The 27320-nt window shown below is 37.3% G+C and overlaps 2 protein-coding genes across 4 annotated transcripts; one reads left to right on the forward strand and one right to left on the reverse strand.

Moving 5' to 3' along the window:
- Positions 1-250: 250 nt before the first annotated feature.
- Positions 251-21275, reverse strand: toe1 (target of EGR1, exonuclease). 3 transcript variants are annotated; one of them, XM_039734559.1, is made up of 7 exons: positions 21052-21275; positions 19726-19845; positions 17523-17563; positions 8036-8132; positions 7640-7798; positions 5540-5799; positions 251-708 (listed from the first exon to the last, which is right to left on the reverse strand). In XM_039734559.1, exons 2-7 carry the CDS (start codon positions 19834-19836, stop codon positions 486-488), a joined length of 891 nt encoding a protein of 296 aa, XP_039590493.1. In that variant the 5' UTR covers positions 19837-19845; positions 21052-21275; the 3' UTR covers positions 251-485. The 3 variants fall into 3 exon arrangements, with proteins under 3 accessions (XP_039590493.1, XP_039590494.1, XP_039590495.1); XM_039734560.1 differs by lacking the exon at positions 21052-21275 and adding an exon at positions 19931-20177; XM_039734561.1 differs by lacking the exon at positions 251-708 and adding an exon at positions 4193-5380 and having other exon boundaries at positions 21052-21268.
- Positions 21276-21362: 87 nt separating this feature from the next.
- On the forward strand, positions 21363-26776 carry si:ch73-382f3.1 (uncharacterized protein LOC100151273 homolog). Its single transcript, XM_039734563.1, has 4 exons — positions 21363-21700; positions 21997-22147; positions 22519-22694; positions 25346-26776. The coding sequence occupies exons 1-4, from the start codon at positions 21551-21553 to the stop codon at positions 25715-25717; spliced, it is 849 nt and encodes a 282-aa protein (XP_039590497.1). The 5' UTR covers positions 21363-21550; the 3' UTR covers positions 25718-26776.
- The last annotated feature ends 544 nt before the right edge of the window (positions 26777-27320 follow it).

Consider the following 27320-nt stretch of genomic DNA (forward strand, 5'->3'; position numbering starts at 1 on the left):
CACGTACACTCGCCAACCCCTAGGCCTGCGCTACGTGCTAGCCTCTTTGCAGTTCTGCCGTTGGCATATGGGGATGCAGATGTACAATTTAAACAGATTGCCATTTTCATGGGAATTGTTATATATGCATAATAGAAATATTTTACATTATAGTGAGTAATAAACCATATTAAAAAATCGTAAAACAATAATTTGAAAGTAAATTATGTTTTATGTTGCGTTAAGAGTTATTCGTTGCGTAATACGATTTCGTTCTGTTTGGCTTTGTAATTAACACACAAATACTTTTTAAACTTTTACTGTAAAACGCAATGTATGACTGCCCGTGACTGAATTTCGTGTCTTTGTCTCTATTAGATAAAATAACTTTTTCAAATGTTTGTCCCTGTGATGTGTTAATTGTCTTTGCAAAAGCTATTCTAACGGGAAACTGTTGACATTTTAAATAGGATGCCTTTAAAATAGCCTCACCCCATGAAAACATTTTAAGAACATTCTGGTATCACAAAATAAAGTAGCAGCGTTTTTACCGAGAATCTTGGACAGACAGCAGGTGATGCACCCTCTCCACTTTTATTGTCCTCGTGCTCCTCAGTGCAGTGTCGAAAGTCAACATAAGAGAGCTGTCTCTCAGTGTAACTGCAGAACTCCAGAGACAGGTATGGCTTGGATCCACCCAAACTTGCTAATTTGCAGTTTTCTCGCTTGCTGACAATATACAGAAAGTAAACCTTTTATAAACAGGAAGTTAAAATTCTGCAAAATTCAATTAAGAAGGAAAACATCTACAGCCATGTTTGTGAAACAGACTCCTGCTATATTTTGATTTCTTTATTCATCCTTTCATTTTTTTTTTTTAAATACAGTAAGTCAGTTTACCCATAGAAATTCCTTGAAGTCATTGACTATCCTAGAAACTTAGTGAGCAAAACCAGGAGGCAGCCTTGGCGGCAGTTCCTGCCCATTACAGAGATTTGTGAAATATATTGCCATTCTTGGCTTTGGCTATGAGCTAACACATGTTCAAAAATATTACAGGAGTACACAGACATCTATTTCATTGTTAAAATGTCTTCCTATGCAGAATTCTGGCTTTTGTAAAAATATTTTCAACTATAAAATCTACATAAAGAAATAACCCACAACTTAAAACCAACAAATGTTAATATTTTTATATTGTTTGTCATGCCATCAAGTGGGCAACTACCTTGCCCTAATAGTTGAAAAGAATCTTGAGGAATGGTGATTAGAGATATGAAAGGGTTTCAAGCATGTACTTATTGTTCATACCATTTATTATTGTTGTATTTAAACACAATGAAATAAAAACAAAAAAATATTATTCTTTTCATAATGATTTTCTGCTACTTGGAATTTGCATATTAAATTATTTCCTGGGCAGCACGGTGGCGCAGTGGTAGCGCTGTTGCCTCGCAGTTAGGAGATCCGGGTTCGCTTCCCAGGTCCTCCCTGCATGGAGTTTGCATGTTCTCCCGTGTCTGCGTGGGTTTCTTCCGGGTGCTCCAGTTTCCTCCCACAGTCCAAAGACATGCAGGTTAGGTGCACTGGCGATCCTAAATTGTCCCTAGCGTGTTCTTCGTGTGTGTGCGCCCTGCGTTGGACTGGCACCCTGCCTGGGGTTTGTTTCCTGCCTTGTTTCCTGTGTTGGCTGGGGATTAGCTTCAGCAGACCCCCATGACCCTGTAGTTAGGATATAGCGGGTTGGATGATGGATGGAATTATTTCATTATCATGAAATAAAGTAGTAAATCTAGATGGAGCTTTCCTGTAGGACAGGAGTGATCTCACAATAAATATAGGAGTTCTTACTTTTCTACTTTGATACAAAAGCAATTCAGCAAATGAAAAAAACATAAGCAGGAGTGAAAACCAAAAGGATAGAAGATTGATTTTTGTTTTACATATTTGGTTTGATAATCTAACTCAGAAAAAAAAAAATCAAGCCAAAAAGTATAACTCCGAATCGAAGAACAAAGACAAACAAAAGTCTTTAAGATACAGTCATGTGAAAAAGTACGTACACCCCATGGAAACTGTTGACTTTAACATATCTAAACAGGCAAACAGTCGACCTTCTTGCAAAGAATATACACTATTTGCCAAAAGTATTGGGGCGCCTGCCTTCACACACACCCATGAACTTTAATGACATCCAATTCTTAATACAAAGACTTTAATATGGAGCTGGCCCACCCTTTGCAGCTATAGCAGCTTCAACTCTTCTGGGAAGGCTTTCCACAAGGTTTAGGAGTGTGTTTATGGGACTTGTTGACCATTCTTCCAGGAGAGCATTTGTGAGTTCAGGCACTGATGTTGGATGAGAAGGCCTGGCTCGCAGTCTCCGCTCTAATTCATCCCAAAGGTGTTCTATCTGGTTGAGGTCAGGGTTCTGTTCGGGCCAGTCAAGTTCCTCCACACAAAACTCGCTCATCCATTTCTTTATAGACCTTGCTTTGTGCACTGGTGTGTAATCATAGTGGAACAGGAAGGGGCCATCCCCAAACTGTTCCCACAAAATTGGGACCATGAAATTGTCCAAAATGGACAAGTTACTTTCACTGGAACTAAGGGGTCAAGCCCAACCCCTGAAAAACAACCCGACTCCAAAATCCCACTCCACCAAACTTTACACATGAAACAATGCAGTCAGGCAAGTAGTATTCTCCTGGCAGCCGCCAAACTTGTCCATTAGTACTGCCAGATAGAGAAGCCTGATTTGTCAATCCAGAGGACACTTCTCCGCTGCTCTAGAGTCCAGTGGCGGTGTGCTTTACACCACTGCATCCAACGCTTTGCAATGCACTTGGTGAAGTAAGGCTTGAATGCAGCTGCTCGGCCATGGAAACCCATTCCATGAAGCTCTCTACGCACAGTTCTTGAGCTTTTGGAAGTCTGTGGCTATTGACTCTGCAGAAAGTTGGCGAATTCTGCCCACTGTGCGCCTCAGCATGCACTGTCCCCACCCACTCTATGACTTGACATGTCCTACCACTTTGTGGCCGAGTTGCTGTTGTTCAATCCTACATCCTACCACGGTACCACGCTTGAATTCACTGAGCTCCTGAGAGTGAGAGTGACCCATTCTTTCCTAAATGTTTGTAGAAGCAGTCTGCATGCCTAGGTACTTAATACACCTGTGGCCATGGAAGTGATTGGAACACCTGAATTCAATAATTTGGAGAGGTGTTCCAATACCTTTGGCAATATCTACATTACTAAACCAAGGTTGTACATATGTACAGAGGCCAGAAGCAAGCCGTGCACAATACAGTTGCCGCCCGAACGCGAACACACACACCACCACATATGCAACCTTTGTTTACTAATGTAGATCTCCAAGCTGGGATCAGCCACCATGGTCACTTCAGCTTGCGAATCCACCGCCGTCACCATCGGAGAACTAGGTGGCGCCGAAAGCACATGCGCACAGCGCCCCAGAGTCAAACCCAGCAGCATCCCAGAGTCAGTAGGTGGCGCCCAAACAACACAACACAACCTGTAAAGTAAACTTGCGGTAAAGTGTGCACGCCAACAAGTTGCCATGGTGACATATTTAAACATGACGATCAACAAATCCCAAGGACAAACCATGGAGAAAGTAGGGATTTACCTATCTGAGCCTGTATTTGGACATGGACAACTTTATGAATGAGTCCGGCATTCGTGTGACGTTAAAGTGAATGTTTTAACTACTCCATACCAGGGAGAGCCGATTCAAGGACAGGAAACCATCTTTTCCAAAAATGTTGTTTATAAGGAAATTTTTGATGAATGATTTTGAATTTACCATTTTATGAATTTTTTGTTTCCAATTTACTTCATTTAAACCTTTGCACTCCGATATTTTTTTTACTTATGAGTGCAGCAACTCAAAGACATTTTGGGGCTTAAATGATATAACAATTAAATTTCAATTTTAGTTTTAATAAATTGGTTAATTTTAGTACAAATATATTTATTTAATTAAATACAAACTTTTCCAGGATGCTCCCAACCTCCATGATTTTTCATCCTTCTAAAGATCGGAGGCAACAGAAAGTGATTGCCATTCTTGGATTTGTGATTCTTTAGAGAATCGGGGGTTTACTGGTAGTGTGTATACAGTATATATATATATATATATATATATATATATATATATATATATATATATATATATATATAACTGGCCTCTGAAGTTGACATTGCACCAATTAGCAGAAAATACTTCTTGTACAGTCCTTGTTTTTGCATAACAGCCCACTAATTACGCATTTTGATTAACATTTTTGACCACTCCTCCTTTTACGGAATGTCTCACACAGGTATACTTTGATATGGTGTATAATTCATATTTGACTCGATGACTGCAAGCTGTACAGGCCCTGAGGCAGCAAAGCAATCCCATATCATAACATTCCCACCAGCATGTTTCACAGCTGTTAAGAGGTTCTCCTGAACAGTTGTCTTTGGTTTGTACCGAACTAGTTTTGATTCAACAGTTCATAGTGCATTGTTCTTAAAGGCCTGGTCGCTGCTACATGCTCAATGTCACACTGTAGTTTTGCTCTAACTTTTCCCTGGTGCACCTCACATGCAGGTCAAATCGGTACGGACTCTATCTGATTGTAGATACATGCACATTGGATACCATCTGCTGCAAATTACCTGCAGAACCCACAATACATTTTTGGGGTTCTTGGAGACTTCTTTTAGTATTAAATGGTCAGCTCATGGGCTGATCTTGCCTGGCTGGCCAGCCCTGGACCAATTAGAAGTTGTTTGAAATCTACACCACTTGTAATTGATTTTCCTTACAGTAGAATGACTGATTTCAAATAATTTGGCAGTCTTTTTAAATTCCTTCCCAGACTCCGAGACATTCACAACCTTCTTTCTGAGGGCTTTGGGGAGTTCTTTTGACCTTCACACAAGCCAATAGCAAAGACAACATCAGATTCTAGGTATCTGTAATTTAAATAGGACAGGTTCCACCTGTATACTTCGTATGGAGGTTGTCATCACTGGCACCTAAACTGGAACACCTCATTTTAAATTTACGGATCTGAAAAGGTTGTAAATGTAGGCATACCCTTAAGTCTTCCATCTGTCAAATCAGCATTTCTGTTAATTTAAATTATGAGAGTCAATACACCATGTCAGTTTCATGCATATTACCTTCATCTGTAGGCACTAACTGCATGAAGATATACTTTTTGCCTGTTCAAATATTCTGTTAAAGTCAATAATTTCCCAGGTGTGTCCTTTTCACATGACTGTATATCTACAAACTTGGACAACAGAGTGATGCAATTTAAACAGTTTCACGCCATTAACTTCGAATGATATGACTTCTGGGTGGCAGGATATGGCAAGGAGTCTGCAAAATGGCATCACAAAATAACAATGATTAAAAAAAAAAAAAAAAACCACAAGTCCTTAAACAAAAACAGCAGTTTTCAAAAATCTAGAAAAGACTTAAAATACAAAAGAAAAATTTATAATGCTAAAGAAACATTACCAAAATTAAATCACATACCATTTTTTGTAGACATACTCTAGGTAGGAAGCAGTGAACCGCATCTCAAATTCTGATGCATATTTTGTGTCAAACACTCCAGCAGGAAATATCTCCGAAAGATCAGCAGTAAAAGTGCCCAAATGTTCAGGCAGATGAGCATAAAAGCACTGGTAGAGGAAAACTAGATCGATTAGGCCATTGTGAAGAATGAGGGGCTTGCGGGCTCGAATCACCTCTAAAAATAGGGCTCTTATGGTGTGGTTATGCAAATCTCCTCCCTAAAAGACAATGAAAAAGAAATACAAAATTTACCAAAACTAGTAATTTTAAATACTAAGAATGTGTCGGAGTACTGTATTTTATTAATATTTGAGTAATCACTACCGGCATAACCAAAATAATAAATCAACAAGATGGGGAAAATGAACTTTTCATGAAAATAGTAACCACCTTCATAAAACAGTTTTGTTTATTTTGGCAGCCTTAGTGAATTTTAGTCTAGTTTTACTACAAACCTGTAAGATGAACCAAAAAAAACAGTAAATATCTTTTTTATTCATTATGGAATACTCATGAATGCACCTCGATATCAGATTCAGATAATTCCATACCTAAATATTCTAATTCCATAGGCCCAAATGATTGAGGCGCTCCGCCCATGGTGGCATATAAGGAGGAGCCGGCACAAGGATCGGAAGGAGAATGGGGAGAGATTAAAAAACAAAAGGAAAAAAGAAACAACAAATGGAGGTTAAAGGGGGAGGAGGTGGACAGTGGGAGGAGTGAGAGTGCCGGTGGGAGTGAGAGAGAGAGAGAGAGAGAGAAAGCATGCGGCTGTGAGGAGAGCCCTCAGGAAAGTTGTGTGGAGTCAATCACTCTGGCCGAGTTGTTGGGATCCAGAGTGATGTGGTGCTGAATGGTGCAACTTGCAACACAAGTCTGGGAAGGCAGTGGGAGATGGCATGCCCTATTAGAGCCATTGTCAATAGGGACCTGAGCCTGGATCTGGAATGGGATTCTTGCTAAAGCCATGGGACAGCAGGGACCCACACATGTGAAAGAAAGTCCGCTTGCCTGTTGGTTTGACATCTCTCCAGGTTGCAGGATCTGAGCTGGGTAAATCAGGAAGATATCCATTTTAAAAGGGAAGCACCCGGGACTTGATTTTTAAGGACAAACTCCTGCCTGTGGCATTTTAAAGTTGTTTTAATGGATTATTTGGATTTTAATCTCCACTAATTACTTCTTTTTTTGGATTACTTTTTTATTTATGGACTGTTGAGACACTGCAAGCCAAAGATGTGCCTTGGGATGTTTTGGTTACAAAAAGTGTGCCAATACAGAAAAAAGGTCAAGAAGCAGTGCTCTGGAATAAAGCCTAAAATGACAATAAAGGAATGACTTAAGTACATTTGTTATTAATATGCTTAGTGAGACGGGGCTGTCCTTTAGCCTCTTAACTCCTGCAGATTGTTTTTTTTAAGTCTTCTTTGCATTTTGATTTTTTTGTCCTCCCCAGATATCTGACCCTATCTTCATACTCATCTTTAGAGACTTACAAAATGAACCTATAAGTTCCCCTCATTTATATTATTTGAGTACATATTGATTTTTTTTATTAATACTATTTTTTTTTAACTATTTTTGAAATCTTTTAAAGCATTTTGAGCTACATCCTTTGTATAAATAAATGGTGCTGTGATACTCATTATACAGAAATACATGCCACTTGAAGAAAACAGCTCCATATGCCATATCTTCTATGTAACATATTACCAGAATGAGTGATAAAGAGAAAATACAGAGATAGAGCTAAAGTCTATCCCAACAGCATCTGGTACAAGGCATGAATCAGTCAAAGGCAGGGTAGCAGTTCATTGCTAGGTTCACTCAAGAGCACACCCACAACAGGCCAATTTATCTAACATGTCTGAAATTTGAGAGCAGCACCACAGCAAAAACTCACACGGACTGGAGATAAATGTGCAGACTACACAAAGACATTGAAAGGCACAACAAGTAACTGAGAATAAAAGAAAAAAATATATAAATATATATATATATATATATATATATAATGAAAAAAGTCAACACTATTGAAAAAGGAAGTGCCTTTACCTTGTCATTCCCCTTGTGATAAGGAATGCCTTGGGAGTATTGTTTATTGAAGTCAAAGCCATGCTGTACCAAGAACTGCACTGACTGAGGTTCAATGACATAGTCTTCCATACATAGCAGAGTCAAGTTATAAATTTGTACCAGGTATGTATGAGGTGCCTAGGAAAAAAAACAATGAAAAGACAGTTGAGGGACATTCAGAGAATGGAGGGTTTCATATAAAGAGACATGTTACTTCAATTTTGGGATACTTTAAAAATGTTTACAGGAATATCCAGGGTCCAAGAATGCTTAATAAGGAAAAACAATATTGCGGGGAAAGTGAGGTGAATGCACATGGGTCCTGCTAATAAAATAGTGCAATACATTCATTTAGTAGAATCTTTATCCATTTACCTTGTCAAAGAGCTTTTTATAACAAGCGATTCCCAAGGATAAAACTGAGCGTGTTCGGGCAGCTTGGCATATTGCTTTGTATCGATCTTCAACGGATCTAAAGTAAACATTAAATTACACTTTATTGTATTTAAATGGTACAAAATTCCTAAACTGCATTTTAGTGCTTCCTCTGTTCAGTGGTGAAATGCTAATTTTTCTCAATAAAATCAATAAATAAATTAAAAATACAAAAAATGAAAAAGCAATAAGACAAGTATTAAAGAGTAACTCTAGTAATCGCAAATGGACTAAACCGATTTAGTGAGATCACAGGTTAACTGTGAAACTAAATTACTGAAATTAAACACCAAGGGGAAAATTGTAAAATTTAACTTACAAAAATCACATAATATTCTTTAAAGCTCTTGACAGATCTCGATCAAATAATCTGTAGCATTTTACAAGGTAAAGCAACAAAAAGATGGCGCCGATGTTAATGGCTTGCCGTCAGTTTGGTCTGTGTTTTCGTTTTAGCCTGTTGTGTTTATTATTTTTGATTTTTCAATTTCATTTTATTTTTTCTGTGTTGACCTATGATCAGCAGACACTTCTAGACATTCGACCTGTTGTCCTGGAATTTAATTTGGCAAGACCCTGTTGTGTTTATTTCCCACTTCCGGTGGCGTCAAGTAATATAGTAAGAGGTTTGGTCGACCCGCATGCTCTGGTTGAGATGACGAGTTTTCACCGGCGTCGCAAGAAGAGGCGTCGAAGGGGCTGCCAGGCTGGAGTTTTGGTCAAGTCTCGAAGGCTTGTGACTGTTCAATCGTTAACCTGCTTATCGTGGGTAGATTGTGAATATGATTGCCAACTTAAACCTCGAAGCCTGAGGCTTGTTTTTGATCCAGATTATTCTCCTGTCCGGCTGGGACCCGACTGGTCAACATCCGAGGCTCCTGTTAAATTTTCTGGGCTAACTTGGCGACAGTGTTGCGTGCCGGCTTTCTCACCAGGGGTAAATTTTTCTAATCATTGCCAACTGGATCAGCATACTTTACTGGCAGAAGAATTTACCCCCTGTAAGATGGCATTGATCAATGCCAGGTCTGTGATAAATAAAACTTTTGTATTAAATGACTTTTTCACAAACAATAATCTGGACTTTTTTTGATTATAGAAACCTGGATTCATGGAACCAACCTCAGTGCATTTACTCAGATGGTAGCCCCGAGTTGTAATTTCTTAAATTCACCCAGGTCTTGTTACTATTTTTAAAAATGGTTTTATTTGTAAAAACTTAGATGTGGAGCTATACTCAAGTTTTGAAGCTCAACTTTATGAAATTAATGGTGAATTACTTGTTTGTGCAGTTGTGTACAGACCTCTGAAGGTAAATACAGATTTTATTTTAGAATTTCATTTATTTCAAATTATAATAAATGTTTGAGTGTTGGGGATTTTAATATTCATGTTTGCTGCCCTGGCAAGCCAATGGTAAATGATTTTTTGGCTCTTATTGATTCATTTAATTTTGAACAGCTTGTTAATGCACCCACACATGAAGAGGGCCATACACTGGACCTTGTATTAATCCATGGTATTGAGTTAAGGAATATAGAGATACGAGAGGTCTCTTTTTCTGACCACTATCCTGTTTTATTTGATATGTCTCTAGCTCCACATACCTCACCTGCTCATACCATTCTACTGAGATGTTGTGCTTGATTTTCAAATGATGAGGCTGTGAATAATTTTGCATCACTTTTCAGTGTTGCATCAACTCGCCTTTTTGGGGTAGACACGGACGGTGGTGTTGATGTCATTGTGTCCATGTTTAATTCTATCTGTTTAACTACCCTGGAAACTGTTGCTCCTTTAAGAGATTGTTGTGCTAAATCCAAGTGTGCACCTTGGCTTAACAGTGAAGCTAAATCATTCACAAATAGGACCTTTTCTGTTGGTAACAAGTCTGTACTTTCCACTACTGCTCATTTGAAATATGGTGTTCCACAGGGCTCTATTCTGGGTCCTTTGTTACTTTCTTTGTATTTGCTACCCCTTGGGTCCATATTTCACAAATATGATATTTCATTTCATTTTAATGCTGACAACAGCCAGATTTATTTACCTATGACTAATGAGTCCTTAAAGTCACTACACGAATGTTATGATGAGGTCAAACATTGGATGGCCGTAAATGTTTTGAATCTCAATCAGAATAAGACTGAGGTTATTGTATTTGGACCAATGGCTTCTGATGGGGCTATCAGGGATCAGCTCGACTCATTAGCTGGGTTTTGTAAACCCCAAGTCAAAAATCTTGGGGTTATCCTTGATTCTGATCTTTATTTTAATAAACAGATTTTGTCCATTGTTAAGAGCTGCTTTCTTCATCTTAAACTGCTTACTCGAGTCAAACCGTTTCTGGGGCACTCTGATTTGAAGAAGGTATGCCATGCTTTTATTATATCGCGCCTCGATTATTGTAATTCACTTTATTCTGGAATCAGTAAATCTCATCTTTCTCGGCTGCAGATGGTTCAGAATGCTGCTGCTCGTTTTCTTATACTGGGTCTCAGAAAGTTGTGTCCATTACTCCAATTCTAGCCTCGCTTCATTGGCTCCCAGTTGAATTTAGGATTCATTTTAAAATTTTACTTGTGGTTTAGAAGTCGTTAAATGGTGTTGCCGGTTCTATACACACCAGTCCACTCCTTACGTTCCTCTCAACAGCAATTGTTGGTTATACCAAAGTCTAAGATGAAAACAAGGGGTGATCGTGCCTTTGCAGTTCTAGCACCTAAGTTATGGAATGCTCTGCCAATTGAAATTAGGTCAGCTTCTTCAATTCAAATGTTTAAATCTAGACTTAAAACACACTTGTTTTCAAATACTTTTAACTGTATATGAGTAACTGGTATCAATTTTATTAATAACTAGCAAAATACCCACGCTTCGCAGCAGAGAAGTAGTGTGTTAAAGAAGTTATGAAAAAGAAAAGGAAACATTTTAAAAATAACGTAACATGATTGTCAATGTAATTGTTTTGTGACTGTTATGAGTGTTACTGTCATCAAGGACTTGATTATCATTATTTCTTTCAATCAGGTTCGTATTTGGAGGATGTGTTGTGTTCAAGTTACATTCCGTGTTTGTCAACCGTTGTAAAGATAACAGGTTTCATTCATCGAAGTGTTCACTACCCAAATCAGTACTCGTGAATCTAAGATGTTTAACAGGCATTCCCTGTATTTAGTTGTGGATTTGCCTGCGAATATTTAGCGGCAGCGTGTCAGTGAACTTAATTTAAAATTAAGCTTTACACCTTGCTTTCCTATTGATATGTCTACAAAGGCTTCTTCAGATTCAGAGGGTTGTTCCTTTCTTACTGCATCAATAAACAGCTCATCTTCATCTTTATCTGAGACATCACACACTGCATGTACTGGTTTACCTTTCCCAGTCCTGCAAACTTTAGTGAAGTGGTTCAATTTACCACAAATTTGTACACTGTCTTCCTTTAGCTGGACATTGACTTTTTCCACTGTGTGCTTTGTTTCCGCAGTAGCTGCACTTATGAATATGCTTGTATGCGTCACTCGCTTCATATTCTTTTGCTGCCTTCTCAACTGTGTAATGCGTTTTTTGTTCAGCGCTCTTAGGAGCTCTTGCTTTTTGTCTGCGTACTGCGTTCACAGTCGGTTCACGTGAGCCGCTCAGAGTACATGCATCGAAGGTTCTGAGCTGTGTTTGTGCTATCTCGTGCGATCTTGCAATGTCCATGGCTTTATTTAATGTTAGCTCAGACCCGGCACTTAAAAGTTTCTCCAAAACTGCCAAACACTATTCTATCCCTGACCATCTCAACTTCGTTTGCATAAGCACAGTCCTTCACCAGCAATTTTAATTCTGTTTCAAAGTGATCAAAAGTCACGTTTATACCTTGCGTCTTCTCACTAAACTTGTATTTTGCGAATATCGTATTCGTCTTAGGGATGACAAACGCCTCGTAGCGGCAGCATGTCTATTGCATTGCTGCTGACGGACGGCCTTATATGGGCAGGCACTCAATTACATGGGAGGCGTGGGTATGGGGGCGCAATATAGGCAGGCAGCCAACTCTGGGAGGCGTGGGTATGGGGGACGCAACTCTGCTTTACACGGCAACCGAACTGCAGGCTATGGTCGTATATATGTATGTAAGTAGGATTCAGTTATGACCGTTATGCGTAGAATTTCTAAATGAAACCTGCTTAACTTTTGTAAGTAAGCTGTAAGGAATGAGCCTGCCAAATTTCAGCCTTCTACCTACACGGGAAGATGGAGAATTAGGAGTGAGTGAAGTAGTCAGTCAGTCATTGAGGGCTTTGCCTTTTATTAGTATAGATGTATTAATTTTTTCATATCCATTGTTTTTCTGTAAATTGTTTATCTTCTAATCAGTTCTTTTAACTTGTTTTAGTATTTATGTAATTTGTATACTTTGTTTTACTGATTTATTATTGATATTTGTTTTTATTTTACCATACAGCACATTGGTTTTACACTCATGGTGTTTTAAAATTGTGCTTTATAAATAAATGTTGGTATGATTTTGAATTATTACCTTTGTATAATTAGTCTTTTAAAACTGCCAAACTAGTATCAGTACTTTGGAAATTTGATATCACAGGTGAAATGGCTGATGAACCAAGTTCCAACTGTTAGTTTTTGAATATAAATAAAACACAACACTTGCATATTTTCAAAACTATGTATTCTAACTGAAATTTAAACTTGTCCATGTATGACCCTTGTAATGCTTTTTTAGTCAGTCCATTAAAAATCTTAGATGGCACACTAACAGAATGCAGTTGAGTTCAGCTGAATTTCAAGCTACAGCATCATCTGTGTGAACTTTGTGTAGTCTATATTCATATGGACTGTTCTGTGGACTCCATTTTCCTCATATTGCTTAAAGGTATGTTTATTTAATTCTCTTGGTATGTTTTTAGAATCACAAACAGTGACAGTAAAAGCCCACTGAATTCAGATACCTCTGCAAGATATGGCATCATATTCATCTACCTCTTCTGAAACTGTACTTAATTAGGATGTCTTGAAAGTTCTTATCAAATCAAAGCAGCTGTTGGAGTTCATTACAATGCAGCAATCAATAATAAATTATACTAATTATACTTTTAAATAAATCTGCTTAGAAGGGAGACAAAATGCAAAAGAGATAAAACCAGTTAAAGTGAATCAGGTCTTCTCTAGTGATATATTGCTTTCCTAAAGTGATATTTACTACTGTGAAGTAAAAAAGCATGCAGTCACATGCTGTATTTACATGAGCCCTACAATAAAAAAAATGTTAAATGCATATTGTAAAATGAACTACCTATCAACAAGATGACTTCTAATCTGGGTTCTCCTAAGCAACCTGCACTCACTTATCATTGCTCAAATATTCAATTATTTATATTCCATTTTTATTTTACTATTAAAAGATACAAGTACAAGTCATCGCCAATATCCATCCATCCATTTTCTAACCCGCTGAATCCAAATAGGGTCACGGGGTCTGCTGGAGCCAATCCCAGCCAACACAGGGCACAAGGCAGGAACCAATCCTGGGCAGGGTGCCAACCCACCGCATCATCGCCAATATACTAACAACTCAATTGTGCTTCACTCAGAATATGAAACCAACGTAGGAAGTATTCTGTGCACGAGAAAAACTTTTTTCCACTGTCTCAAATGTACGTATGTCTGGAAAACATTTGGGAATAAATTACTTGGAAATCTGTACATAGACAACGTCTTTGCATCCTACGAACAATTACACTCCAAATTGAACTTTCCAGCAACACATTTCTTTCACTGACTTCAAATTAGAAACTTTGTTAAGCAAAACCTGCCCAATTTCCCCACCTTCCACTTACCTCTATTCCAGAAAAAATATTGATCAGTCTTGAGGACTCAGACAGCATCTCCATAATATATAAAAAAACATTTTACAGTCCCTCCCTTTCAAAGATCCAAGAGTACAATGGGAAAGGATCTCTCATTCAATATCTGAGAAAAGGAGTGGAAAGTAGCAATGCAGAGAATTCACTCGAGCTCCATACGCGCAAAGCATACAGTTATTCAACTTATAATTATATATCGAGCACATCTGTCTCGTTTTAAAATGTCCAAAATGTTTCCAGTGCAAGATCCAACCTGGGAATGTTGCAATCAAGTTCCAGCTTCACTGGGCTACATGTTTTGGGTGCGCACCAAATTAACGTCATTCTGGACCAAAATCTTTAAATGCCTTCCAGACAGCCTTTGTGTCGCAATCCCACCTAATCCACTAACAGCTGTGTTTGGTGTACCCCCAGATGGGCATAAAGTGGAGAAGGGCAAACTAACTGTAACTGCCCTTACTACACCTACTGGCATGTAGACTTCTCTTGCTCAACTGGAAGAATCCTAACTCACTTCTTTTAACTCAGTGAGTAACTGATGTTATATACCATTTGAAATTGGAAAAAATCAAATTCTCACTTATAGGATCAGTACAAAAAAACCCATTTTCAAATCCTGGCAGGATCTAATCAAAAACGTTTTAGAATAAGCATTTAAATTGAGGAATGGGTTTAAAAAAATACCGTATATACAAGTGTTTAAGTTCACCCGCGGATAAGTCAGGGCTTGATTTTACCGTATAATTTCCAGTATTTTATAATGTCAGTCGTAAAATTCGAATGTGGAAAAAATGCAAGCTTTTGGTCCAAGAGATTATGATATGCCAGCAGCCACCTGAGAAAGTAACCAAGGAGCACACTGCCCTTTTTTTTTTTAATGTATTGTGCCTACATGACCATATGATAACACCCAAACTATTCCAAAGTGACGTTTGGACTGTTATGTTTTTTGTATCTCACTCCCGCATACACCTTTATTGTAAGAGCATCCCTTATTTACGATGGAGCGTTTGATCAGAAGAAAATATGAAGCTGGTTTTAAAATTAAAAGTGGTGAAAGAAATTGGTAACTGTGCTGTTGCAACAAAATTCAATGTGTCTGAGAAACTGATGTGAGATTGGAGGAAGCAAGAAGATGTATAAAAAAAAAATAAATTGTCAGATTTTTGAATGGGCATATAAATTGGATCTGATTTTATAATTGATTTTTTGTGTTTGACGACCCAACTTGTATGCGAGTATACACGGTACATACAAGCAGTCACTTAAATTTCACTTTCCCAGTAACCAAAAACGATCATTGTTAAATGATATAAAAACTCAATTACAGCAGACTATCTCAACTGCAAGATATCGTATGCTACTCGCTTGTCAATTTGCAAACATGAATATAAAAAGGTGATACATACTTCTAGTGTGAAATTGCCTATATTTGACATGTTAGTTAGCATTTTATTTGACTTTATCATTAAGCAAAGATGTTTAACAATCTCTAGGTCTCCAAGAATACAGTTTTGACATTCTGAGTTAGAATCCTCATTTAACTTACCTTTCACAATCTATATGACACTATTTACATTTTCACTCCACACTCAGTAACCCTAATTTCTATTTCAGATCTTCTGTTAGACCAGGGCTGGAAATATGCAATCAAAATTCAAGGCTTGTTATTGTTCAGTTGGTTAGTTGGTTGCACCCATGTGATTACCAGTGTTTGTCAAACAAACTGAAGTGATAAAGCCAGCTGGCAAGCTTTGCTTTTTATCTTTTAAGCTGATCAGTTACATAGGTTTCACGTTAAAGACAACAAAGAATGCTTAGCTAAATTTTGGACTGAACATTAAAATTATTTTATATTGTTTTGCCAATTTTTAACTGAATGAAGAAGGCAGTCTTGTACCAGGAAAAATAAATTCTAATATAACCTATGCGGATAACCAAACAGGAGTTCAAACCAGGAACTTCTATAAAACAAACAGTTTCAATGTTTCTTGTGACAACATAACAGCTTTCACATAGTCATAAATTGTACAACAGATATCAACCACCATAAAAACATCCTTGATTCAGACCTCCTTCCAGCACAGTAAAGATTGCTATGTAAGAATGTGAAATTGTGTCCAACTGCTTTGTACTGTAGTAATTTAAGGCAAGTTTACCTTTGAGAGCTATCAATGAGCAACATTCAGGTACTCAAATTAAAGATGCTCAGACTTGGCAGTACTTTCTGAAACAGGCCGCTTTAATTTATTGTGTCTAATCCTTAAGTGGATGTGCTACTGAAGAAACAAACTTTAATCACTCAGCATTTTTCAGTTTAATCATATGGATACGTTATAGTAGTTTGAGTTGTACAAACTTCTTTTTTGTGAATTTGTGGAAAAAAGTCACTGCATACACCTCTGGGACTCTGAAGTAATTTCTAAGCAATAATGAAGCATCAAAGAATATGAAAGAAATTTCAAATTATGGTACTAGGGTGAATGATTGAGTAAAATTAATTCTGAAAATGTTTTGATAAGTTATATTTTAGCTTATGTTTTTGGCATTTAAACTACTACTCCTGTCCTCCAGAATTTAGTAACACCAGTGTTACCACATTAAAAATGTTCATTTAGAGTCAAGGAATGAGTATCCATCCATCCACTTAACGCTGGTTTATCCAGCTCAGTGTCACAGAGAGCAGTTGCCTTTATCAGCAGCACTTAGCACAAAGCATTAAGCCATCTTGAGCCAAGTAAACTGGACTAGGAAAATAATTGTAAAACTGAATCCAGTGCATATTAAATAAGGTGCACATTAACCAAACAATTAACAAGATTTAAGCACTTGCTCTCCTGTTAGTGCGATCATTCTCCTGCAGGTTTCCTTCATTTCTAAATCATTGTCTATTGAATTAAATACCATTTAAGTAATCGTAATAGTATACCATCAAAAAAAAAAAAAAAACTCTAGTTACATGCAATCAATAGTGAAAGTTTCCAAAGATTCCCTTATTAAAATGAAAATGAAAAGATAGAGATGAGAAAAATTTAGTCATTAAACATTCATCAACCAAAATGTTGTTTCTATTTATTTTTCAGCATTATGTTGTTTACAGAAAACATTGTAGCTTACTTGCAGAGTAGACAAGAGGTGTTGCTTAAGGTGGTCAGATATATCAGATCTCTCTTTAATCCACCACACCTTCAAAAGCAAACAGTGCTTTTAAACTGCAAACTCTAATTAGTCTGATAAACCCACCAAAAAAAAAAAAAGGAAAAAACATTTTAACCATTTTTCATGTCTACTACACATGTATAAAAAAGCAGCATATATTATCATGACTTACTTTTAAACCAAAAAAAAAACGTAAATACAAAATTATGAAGAAATTATGCTACACCCTCACTTTTTCCTTTTTGCAAAAGTCAAATATTTAAAACTGCCTCTCAAGATTTCAGAATTAGGCAGCAGGAGCAATTAATTTATTTGTAAATAAACCACGCTTTGCAATTTATATCAAGAAAAAAAAAGTGTATTGATAATAGTTAATTATTGTCTAATGTACTCACTGTGCTAGAAGTGCCTTCCTTGACCCCAAGCCGCTTAACTCCTTCAAGAAAATAAGAAACTTGCTTAGTCAGATTCAGCGGCAAATTATTAAAGCAAGTGCACATTAAAAGAGGCGGAGTAAATAAAAATGAATACAAAGTGATAAGAACTGTGATAGGACCCCAGATAGCTCTTTGAAATTAGTTACACTGTACAATGACACTACCAATTAAATTTGATCACAATTTGATTTCAGTTATCATGGAGGATGAAAATCAATTATTCTATCTTCTGAAATTACTTCATCCATTGCAAGATAATGGGAAGTCCGACCAGCACTGGCCACAAAGGCTGGACCAACAATGGAAGATATGCCAGTCCAGAGTAGAGTGCACTTATCTGTAAATTCAGAGATGCCAATGAACCGATCTTTCACATGTTTTGGCATGTGGGATAAAAACTAAATACCCCGATATGCAGACTCCCAAGAGACTGAGCCAAGATTATACCCTAGTCTGTTTGAGCTCTGAGACAGAAGCATTAATCACTAAACCATAGTACTTTCTAAATCACTATTTCCTATAATAAGTTGAAAGAATAACCAACAAGCCAAAAATCATATTAAAAAGGTTTTATAAAAATGGGCAGATAGCACTCACTCACAGATAAATGTACAAAAAAGCAACCATACAAGCACTGTTCATTCATTCACCCTTTCTTTATATGTATAATCTAATAAAAGGTGAAAAAGGACAGACAGCACAAGGCTGAAACCAGACCTGGAAAGGATGAAAATCCATCATAATACACATGCACACAAACGCCAACACTCACTCATAGCAGGCCAATTTAGAGTCAAGGATTAACCTAACAAGCACATCTTGGGGACATGAGAGGAATCCCCAGTGTACCCAGTTAGAAAACCAATACAGACACGTGGAGACCATTCAAACTCCTCCCAAGCTGAGATGTGAACCCAGTACCATGAAGGTGTGAAGCAGCTATGACAACCACGTCACCACTCTGTGAAACAGATGCAGAATTTAATATATTTTGTTCAAAAAAGAAGATTTCAGATTCTACTATTCGACTGATGTATCAAAACTATCCATTGTATGCTAAACAAATGCAGAATTTCATATTAAACATTGCACAATTCATTAAGTAAAAGGTTATCAAAACTTATTTAAAAAGCTGCACCACATCTCCAGCTGATTGGGTTCCAGTCCCTGCCTACTTTTCACCATGGAGTCTGCACAAAGGGCCACATCTGCATGGGGTTCGCCAAGTTTTCTTCCTACACTCCAAACACATATAAGCTTGATAAGCTGGCAATTCAAAAAGGCCCAGTAACAGCGAGTGTACCCTGTAACAGACCGCATTAGACTACACTTGTATTAAGTATTAGTTTCTGTAAATGGCTGGATTTAGCGGCAACAAATTAAGAATGTAAAACAATTCAGAATAATTAACACAAAAACTCCTGGGTTGTATAATAAATATTTAAAATTAACAGTACGCCTTGCCACTCTTTAACCTGGAGCAGCATCTGAATCATAACTGTAAGGAATATATATTAGTATCTAGAAATCAATAAAGGAAGAAAATGAGTCACACATGTTAAGATACATGACTTAGTTTCTCACTTTGTGGATTTGTAGCTACTAATTTGCAAACCATATCAGAGACCTTTGCATCCATATATATATATATATATATATATATATATATATAATACAGTTAAAATACACACATAGGCAGAGAGTGTCACGGTGGTTAAGACTTTGGACTTCCAACCCTGAGGTTGTGGGTTCAAATCTCGCCACTAACACTGTGTGATGCTGAACAAGTCACTTCACCCACCTGTGTTTCTATTGGAAGAACAAAAGACATGTAAGCAATTGTATCTCAAATGTTTTAAGCTGCTTTGGATAAAGATGTCAGCCAAGTAAGTAAATGTAAACATATCTTAAAAGCTGCTGTGGGAAAAAGCATTCAACCAAATACAGTAAATAATTATTAATCTTCACACTCATTCCAGAAGCAGGTAAACAGAAACAAATATGGATTTCAGTACAATAAATGAAAGAACTCCTAAATAAGAACTATCGGATTCCACCTTCTAAAGCAAATCTCAGAGTTGCACGTGAGTCTTCTTTCCACACCAGCATGCTAATTCACGAACACACGAACTGTGAAAGAAATACCAGAAAATAAACTCACCGTGTCAACTGCTATAAAGGTTGAAGTCTTTATGGCCAAAGTTAGGGCTGGCCAGAGCTCTTTAAAATTATTGTTTTGCACATCGATGACGGGGACACTCATTGAAGACATACTGAAACGCTGTAAAACAAAATAAAATATGAGTTTATACATTTTGGATGGCACCATCTACTTATTAAACTACTGATAGATTAAAATAATTTACTTCAGCTTAGTCCAGGTTTCCTTGGATATTTACAGCTAGTGGGTCGCCGACTCTAAACTGACAATGAGGCCTGTGTTGTCCCACGTTTGGCCCTTACCTTGACCCTAATGCTGCCCTTATAGGCTCCGGACCCAACAGATTTTATTTGAATTACTTGCATCTATTCAACTCCTGCAGTAAACTTTCTTCTAGTGGTGCCATCCACGTGTACTGTGTGTATTTATTCACTGTAAAAACTTTACATGTTTTAGGTCAGGCAGCACAGGTAGCGCTGCTGCCTCGCAGTTAGGAGACCTGGGTTCGGGTTCTCCCGTGTCTGCGTGGGTTTCCTGCCACAGTCCAAAGACATGCAGGTTTAGTGCATTGGCGATTCTAAATTGTCCCTAGCGTGTGCTTGCCCGGGGTTTGTTTCCTGCCTTGCGCCCTGTGTTGGCTGGGATTGGCGCCAGCAGACCCCCGTGACCCTGGAGTTGGGATATAGCGGGTTGGATAATGGATGGATGTTTTAGGTTATCGTTCTGATAGTGCGAGATGCAAACTGAAACCTCAGTCACTATGGAGTGCATCGAGTCCAATGCTCATGGATTCCGCTTCAGTTCGAACAGTTTCAGAGTTTGCCGGATGGTTCTTAAGTCTCCGGTCACTGATTCGTTTACAGAACGGTCACGTGCATCAACAGATAACTCTCTGAACAGACCAGACATATTTCTAGCTACCTTTACATACATTGTAATATGCACAGGACTGCCAGGACCGACGTCCCCCTGAAATCCCTAATTTTTGCTTCGGAAGGCTTTAAATCTTAAAAGCGAACCCATGTGTCTTAAGCTGCGCTATTACCTCCTGTTTATATACAGACTTACTTATCAGCCAGAACGTGAATTAAGGCCATACATTAGATTACAGCATACATCAACAAACACGTGCCGTGCACCTTCCCGGTAAGCCTTCACTTTAAGTGCAAGACATTTAAAATGAAAGCCTCAAAAACGCTTTCCATTGTCCACAACCATAAACGACACACTTTACTATTAACCATGAAAACCAAGTGAAAAATTCCTACTTAAAAAGAATACCGAATAAAGCAGCACATAAATTAATTAATGTTGCAGAAAATTCACCTTCTCTGACCAAAAACTGTCCCTTGAAGCCCCGCCGCCACCAACCAAAACAATCTCTACGAAGGGTCCTACTTGCCATAGGAAAAAAGAAAACTCCTAGTATCTTGCTAAGAAAAAATATACGTATACATAAGTATATACGTGGTAACTTAATGACTACAAATTAAGGGCGCTAATATTACTAACGCAGTTATCGGTTTAGTATGTTATTTTTTCAGGCAGGTAGAAAGACACCTAAAAAATAAACGTCATCGCAGCGGGGCTCTACACGTATAGTCGCCATTTTGGCTCAAAGCTAAGTTGTGTGTTTATATTTTGTATTTTGAAAGCATTATGTATTGTAACTATATTATTTTTTAATTGTTATATAGTGTTTATCTATTATAAATTAACGCTACTGAATACTTATATACCGCTTTGTGTTAGTCTGTCGGTTAGTTTAAAAAGATTAATGTGTTTAGTTTAAGGAAAGTTCAGGTCAGATGAAAAAATATAAAAGATGGGAGGATGTTCGGCACCAAATTGTTCCAATTCAACAACAATTGGAAAACAGTTATTCCGTTTCCCAAAAGACCCAGTCAGAATGCAGAAGTGGGTAATAAATTGTCGACGAGATTTTTTGCCAACTCCCTGTTCCAGACTATGTGAGGCAAGTTTTGTCTTTCTATTAATTAGAAAAAAATCATTTTTTAAAAGTTTTTATTTATTTCATCACGATTCATGGTTTAAAAAATATTGTAACATGCCTGCATGCAGTGTAATTCGTTTTCAAGTGTCCGCAATGAAGAAGTTTTTCAGTGTGGGTTGGGGTCTTTTCAATAATACCTGGCACTAAGCAAACAGCACAACACAGTGTCTCTTAGGGATTTTTTTTTTTAATTAGTTTAGAGGTATGTGCATATTGTTTGACTTCCTTTTAATGATGTTCGGTTTTGGATTGCATAGGATCATTTTGAGGAGAGTCAGTTTGAAGAAATTGCAAGGTCTCCTGCAGGAGGAAGGAAGCTGAAACCAAATGCAATTCCAACATTGTTTGATGTGCCTGATCCACCTTCTCCCATCTCTGTTAAAGAAGTGATACATGCTTTAGACTCTGGTAAAGTAACAACTTATAACTGTACATATTTAAATGAACTCCATCAAATGACAACACTTAAAAAGTATCATCTCACCTTGAAGTATTCAAAAACGTTTTTACGTTCACACTAATATATTTTAGAGAGATAGAATCTTATATTGAAACAAACTTGATGTTTGTACTTCTGTGTGATTATTAACACATTTTGTAAACTATTTAAATGATATACTACGTATTTTATTCTAATTGTATTGAATTTTTCTATTATTTAATGAGTTTATCATAGTGTCAGTTTGCAACAGATCATGCCATGCTGGATATAAAAGTAGGTAACTGTTTTACACTACTGAATGCCTTCATAGTGTGAGATAAACTCTTTGAAATTACAGAAACAGATACAGCCTTGGGAGATCATAGTTATGCTCGGAAAAGATTAAGAGGCCCTGAGGATCCTGAGCAAAATGGTGAAGAACAGGGTGAAAAAGAAGAAGCTTGCAAGCGTTGTGATCAGTATAAAGCTCAGCTGGAACAGCAACAACTATACAATGCCAAGCGGCTACGGGAGGTTAGTAAATATGCACTGTCACTTTTTTTTTTTATTCCTAAGGGTACCAAACTACAACACACCACTCTTCTGTCAATAGCATTGTCAACTCTTCCGTGAGAGTTGTCTGGCCATGTAAAAAAAAAAAACGTATCACCTCCACTGTAATTCAATTGATCCAGAGGAAATCTTAATCAGTCCAAAGACTCCTTGTTAAACTTAACATGGCAGGCCCCCTTTTTCATATTTGATTGTTTTTCTAATCACTTATATCTCCCCTACATGTTAAAGGAGTATTAGCATAACGGGCACCAAATGATAAACATTTGTTAATACAACAGCAGATTTAGATCATGCAGGACGTTGTTCTCCGTCATAACCCTTCCTGAATTTTTTACTCCCCACACTAATGCTGAAGTCTCCAAGTGTGATTTAAGACTCAGTAGGTAGTTGCCCTTCAATAACTGCATGTATCTAATCCAAGAAGACTGAAAGTTTGTTAGGTGACAATACACATTTCCAGATCATGTTGTCTTTTCTAATACATCAATGACAAAGTATTCATATGGCTCCCTCTACTAACATCATGGGTCTCAGCCAGGGACTGGAGAGTATCCTAACACATGTAGATCATCTCCATATTAGAAGATAAACAACCCTTATCAAAAAGTCTGGTTCCAGAGCCCTAGCTGCTTACAGGAGTGACTCTTATTTTATTCATCAAATACTAATTTTAAACTCTTGAACAAGCTGTGTCTCCTTTCGTTCTATTAATGAAACATTCCAAGTCCCAAACATAAGTTTTCCAGTGTCAGATGAGCCTGGATCGGCGCTGCATGTGTATATTTACTCATCTAACTTTCCACACACAGCAGTGACTTGCAATGCCTTTGAATTTAGCCAAACAGGCATGTGGATCATGCAGCTTTCAAGAACCTGTCACTCAACACCAACGCTAGGACTGGTACATGCTGTATGGGCTGGTTTGTCTGTTCTTGAGACTCATGAGATTAAGTTTATTGATTGATATCTCTCGGGAGCACATGACTCATGACAAAGTACCCCTAAGGAACCTGGTGACAGACAACTCTTTACCATGCCAAAACAAGACTCTTCAGATAAATGTTTGTAACCCAAAAAATCCCAAGGCATACCATAATTCTACCAACCACAAAAACATTAAATCTATACATGTGCTAATCTGTCCGAAGGGGCAGCAAAAAAAAGCAGCTTGGAGATTGCTGTTTGCAGGCACAGCACTTAGTGAGTGCTTTGGATGCATTTTCCAGCTGCTTTCGTCCCTTTGCCCACTCATACAGGCATTCCCCTCTCTGCCTGTCTCCAATGACCCAGGGTCAGAGGCAACTCATATGCCTACTTTTCCTCACCTTTGCGCGAGTCACTGGCGAACATGCACCTGGGCCGTTTGAATCCTGACACGTCTCCTGGCTGCAAAAGTGCTCTCTAAGTGCTGTGTCTGCAAAACTGTGATCACAGAGCTGCTTTGATGTTGGCTTCGCCAGGTAATCCTTGGACTGGTCTCAACCTCCTGAGGAGCATGTCCGTCTCAGGTCCGGGCCAGGGGGTACTACACTGTTATGATGAACAACTGAGGATAGTATTTACAGAGTTTTAACACCAGTTTTAATGTATGTCCAATTAAGAGTTGCTTATTCTTTCAGTCAAATCAGTCTTCAGCAGTGCATTCAAATTCAACAGTCATTTTAAACATTTAATTTTTATTTTGACACATCTGTGTCTTATATGCTATGCCAATTTGATAATTTAATACACTGGTCTTAGTTACTATTGGCCTTCTTTTTCAACATGAATTTTAAGAATGCATTCAAATTCAGATTGTACTTGCTCAAGTAGTATTTTCTTACAAATTCAGGTTTAAGCCCCCAAGGTGAAATTCACATTAAACTATGCCATTATTTTTTTTAATTGCTTTTTGTTGATTCTACATTAAATTTGTGATTCCATGTGTATGTGCTTCATGATTTATGTATTCATTTTGTAATTACTTGTTTGAATCTTGTGATTAATTGCATACATTTAAGTGATTTAATTTTTTAACCAATTCCCATCTCTTATATATATTTCACAGATGCTATAGACTTAGCCATTTTAATCTTGCTATTTCTAAATTGGTTCTTCGGCAATGATTACGGTTTTGTCTGTGTCTTGTTAAAGAAACTTCTTTGGATTATATTCTGACACTAATAAACATAACAATGTTCTCCCAAAAAAGAAACTGCATACTTAGTGAAAGGTGTAGTAATGTGTCTTTATAATGGCTAGTCTGTCAAAACTGAAACCATTATGTCTAATGATTGTCAATGTGGATTTTTCCCCTTTTCCCTGTGTCTACAAGGGCTTTCCTGCTGGTGCCCTGGTTTGTCTTCAGCACCCTAGAAATGGATGTTAGTTGAATTGGTTATCCTGCATTGACTTATGTAGTTTATGCCCATGCATGAGCCCCGCGACGGACTGGTGGTCTATCCAGGGTTGCTGCTTCTGCTGCTGTCAGGATATGCTCAGACCCAAGTGACTTTGAATTAGATGAAGCAGATATAAGAATATTATGTCATGTCATTACATTGTGTTGATGTTCGTCTAATTCTTCCAGTAATGCACAATGTGTTTTCAAAAATCTTATTCTTTTTTAGGTGGATGAAATGAGGAAGAAAGTACATAAACTGCATAAAATTGAAAAAAGCTTGCAAAGCTTTTTGTTTGAGGATCAGATCCGTGCTCTTACCCTATCTAAACACTCTCGTCGTGTGGTGTGGTCCCAGGATACTGTGAAGTCTGCAAGAAGAATTAGAGCTGCTGTAGGAGTGAAAGGTTATGAATATTTGAGAGAATTGGGGTATCCTCTTCCTTCATATAGGACACTTTGTAACAGAGCTCAAGTGCCTATCATTGCTGAGCTGGGCCTACAAGCTGAAATAACAATGATTTGTCCTGAATCTGAAGAAAAGCCGTCGGCCCTCTCAATGCTCCAGAGTCCTAGTCCTGCTGCTTTTGTTGAGACTTAAGAGTCTTGGTTAAATATATTAAAAAATTGTACCATGTGCTTGTTTTCATCACATTTTAAATATTATTTGAAATAGCTGGGAAAGAGTTTATTGAATAGTAACTATTTAATGATCTGTTATCAACATTTTTTGGAATGTGGCTATCTTGAGTTTAAGAGTTGAAGGGTATTTGAAAACTGCTTTAATGAGGAGCCGAAGATAGAAATTTAGCATTTCATCAAATGTTGATTTATCAGAATTATTTTTTTTCTGTCAGCTTTGTGACTCCTGTTATGAGAGGGGTATATTCATGACAAACAGTGCTGAATTACATGATAACTTATGAATGCACTGATTATAGGTTTACTTTATTATTGAACAATTTCCACAACCAAGATCTCCAATTTACATGTTCACTGTGAGCATATTTAACAAAAGCCAAGCAGAACCCTTTATGTATGTTTTCAAAGGCAAGTCTTCAGCGTAAAAAATATCTTCTTCTCAGAAATGTAAATTGTTATGCCTATAGTTCTATTTTAACACAATACTTAAATTACATTAATTTATTAGGGTTTTTTTTTTTCAATCTCATAACTCGCATTAATTATTTCTAACTGATAACCAAACTATAGATATGATATTGGATTCAATTTCAGATGCTTTGCTTTCACAAGGTATTGCTTTGACTGGCTCTGGCTAAACAACACTGTTTTTTAGAAAAAGATGCAGTTGCACCCAAAGTGTCGCTTATCAGTAAGTACAGGCTATATTTGGGACTGTCAAACTACAGTTATGATTATCTATCATGATTTTTATTATCACATGCAGATTTGTGAAAATATATATTTTGACTACAGCAAATAAAGGTAAACAGAACTAGCAATGTACTGGTGTGGGGAAAGAAGTTAATTTTATCAATAGTTATTACTTAAATGCCCAGGCTATGGATTTAAAGAATAGAATTTAATTTATTTTATCGGAGAATTTGTTGTCTGGTATTGTCAATTATGATTCTTTGTGTTTGAATCAGCATTCTTGCATTTTTTTGTTTTTGTATGTTATTAAATTATGTATTATTTAGCATGTCTTTATGTACATTTGTGTATATATGTATATACAGTATATATGTTTCTTTAAGCTTACAAATCTTTTATAATTTTTTTATTTTTTTTGGCGCCACTCCTGCTGTCTGTGGGTCCTCACTCTGGGATTCAAACTTGTGACTTTGGATTTATCATCCCGTCTGCTAGTTGCAGAAGTGAGGATGACATTACTGCACAATTCTTATAACGGACTGCTTTCTTAACCAACTTACACTAGTTTATAGTAATGACTAATTTATGTACCTAATTTCCCAGTTGTCCACAAAGACAACAAACAAAGCTTTCCTGCTACAAAACAATGAAAATTGTAAATTTTGTGTAAACGTATCTAAAAATGCATTCTTTAAAATGTAAAGGTACCGACTAGATTCATGTTGTGCAAAGAAGAAATAAGAGGTGTGTGTTTCAGGCAGAGTGTGGCTCTACAGTATGTATGTGTACATAATGTTATTACGAATATCGGCTGTGCTGCTGTGTCACATTGCCATACTTGTAAAATTGCTATGGGTTCCTGTCTCATT

Source organism: Polypterus senegalus, chromosome 14, assembly GCF_016835505.1.
Source record: "Polypterus senegalus isolate Bchr_013 chromosome 14, ASM1683550v1, whole genome shotgun sequence".
Classification (NCBI taxonomy): domain Eukaryota; kingdom Metazoa; phylum Chordata; class Cladistia; order Polypteriformes; family Polypteridae; genus Polypterus; species Polypterus senegalus.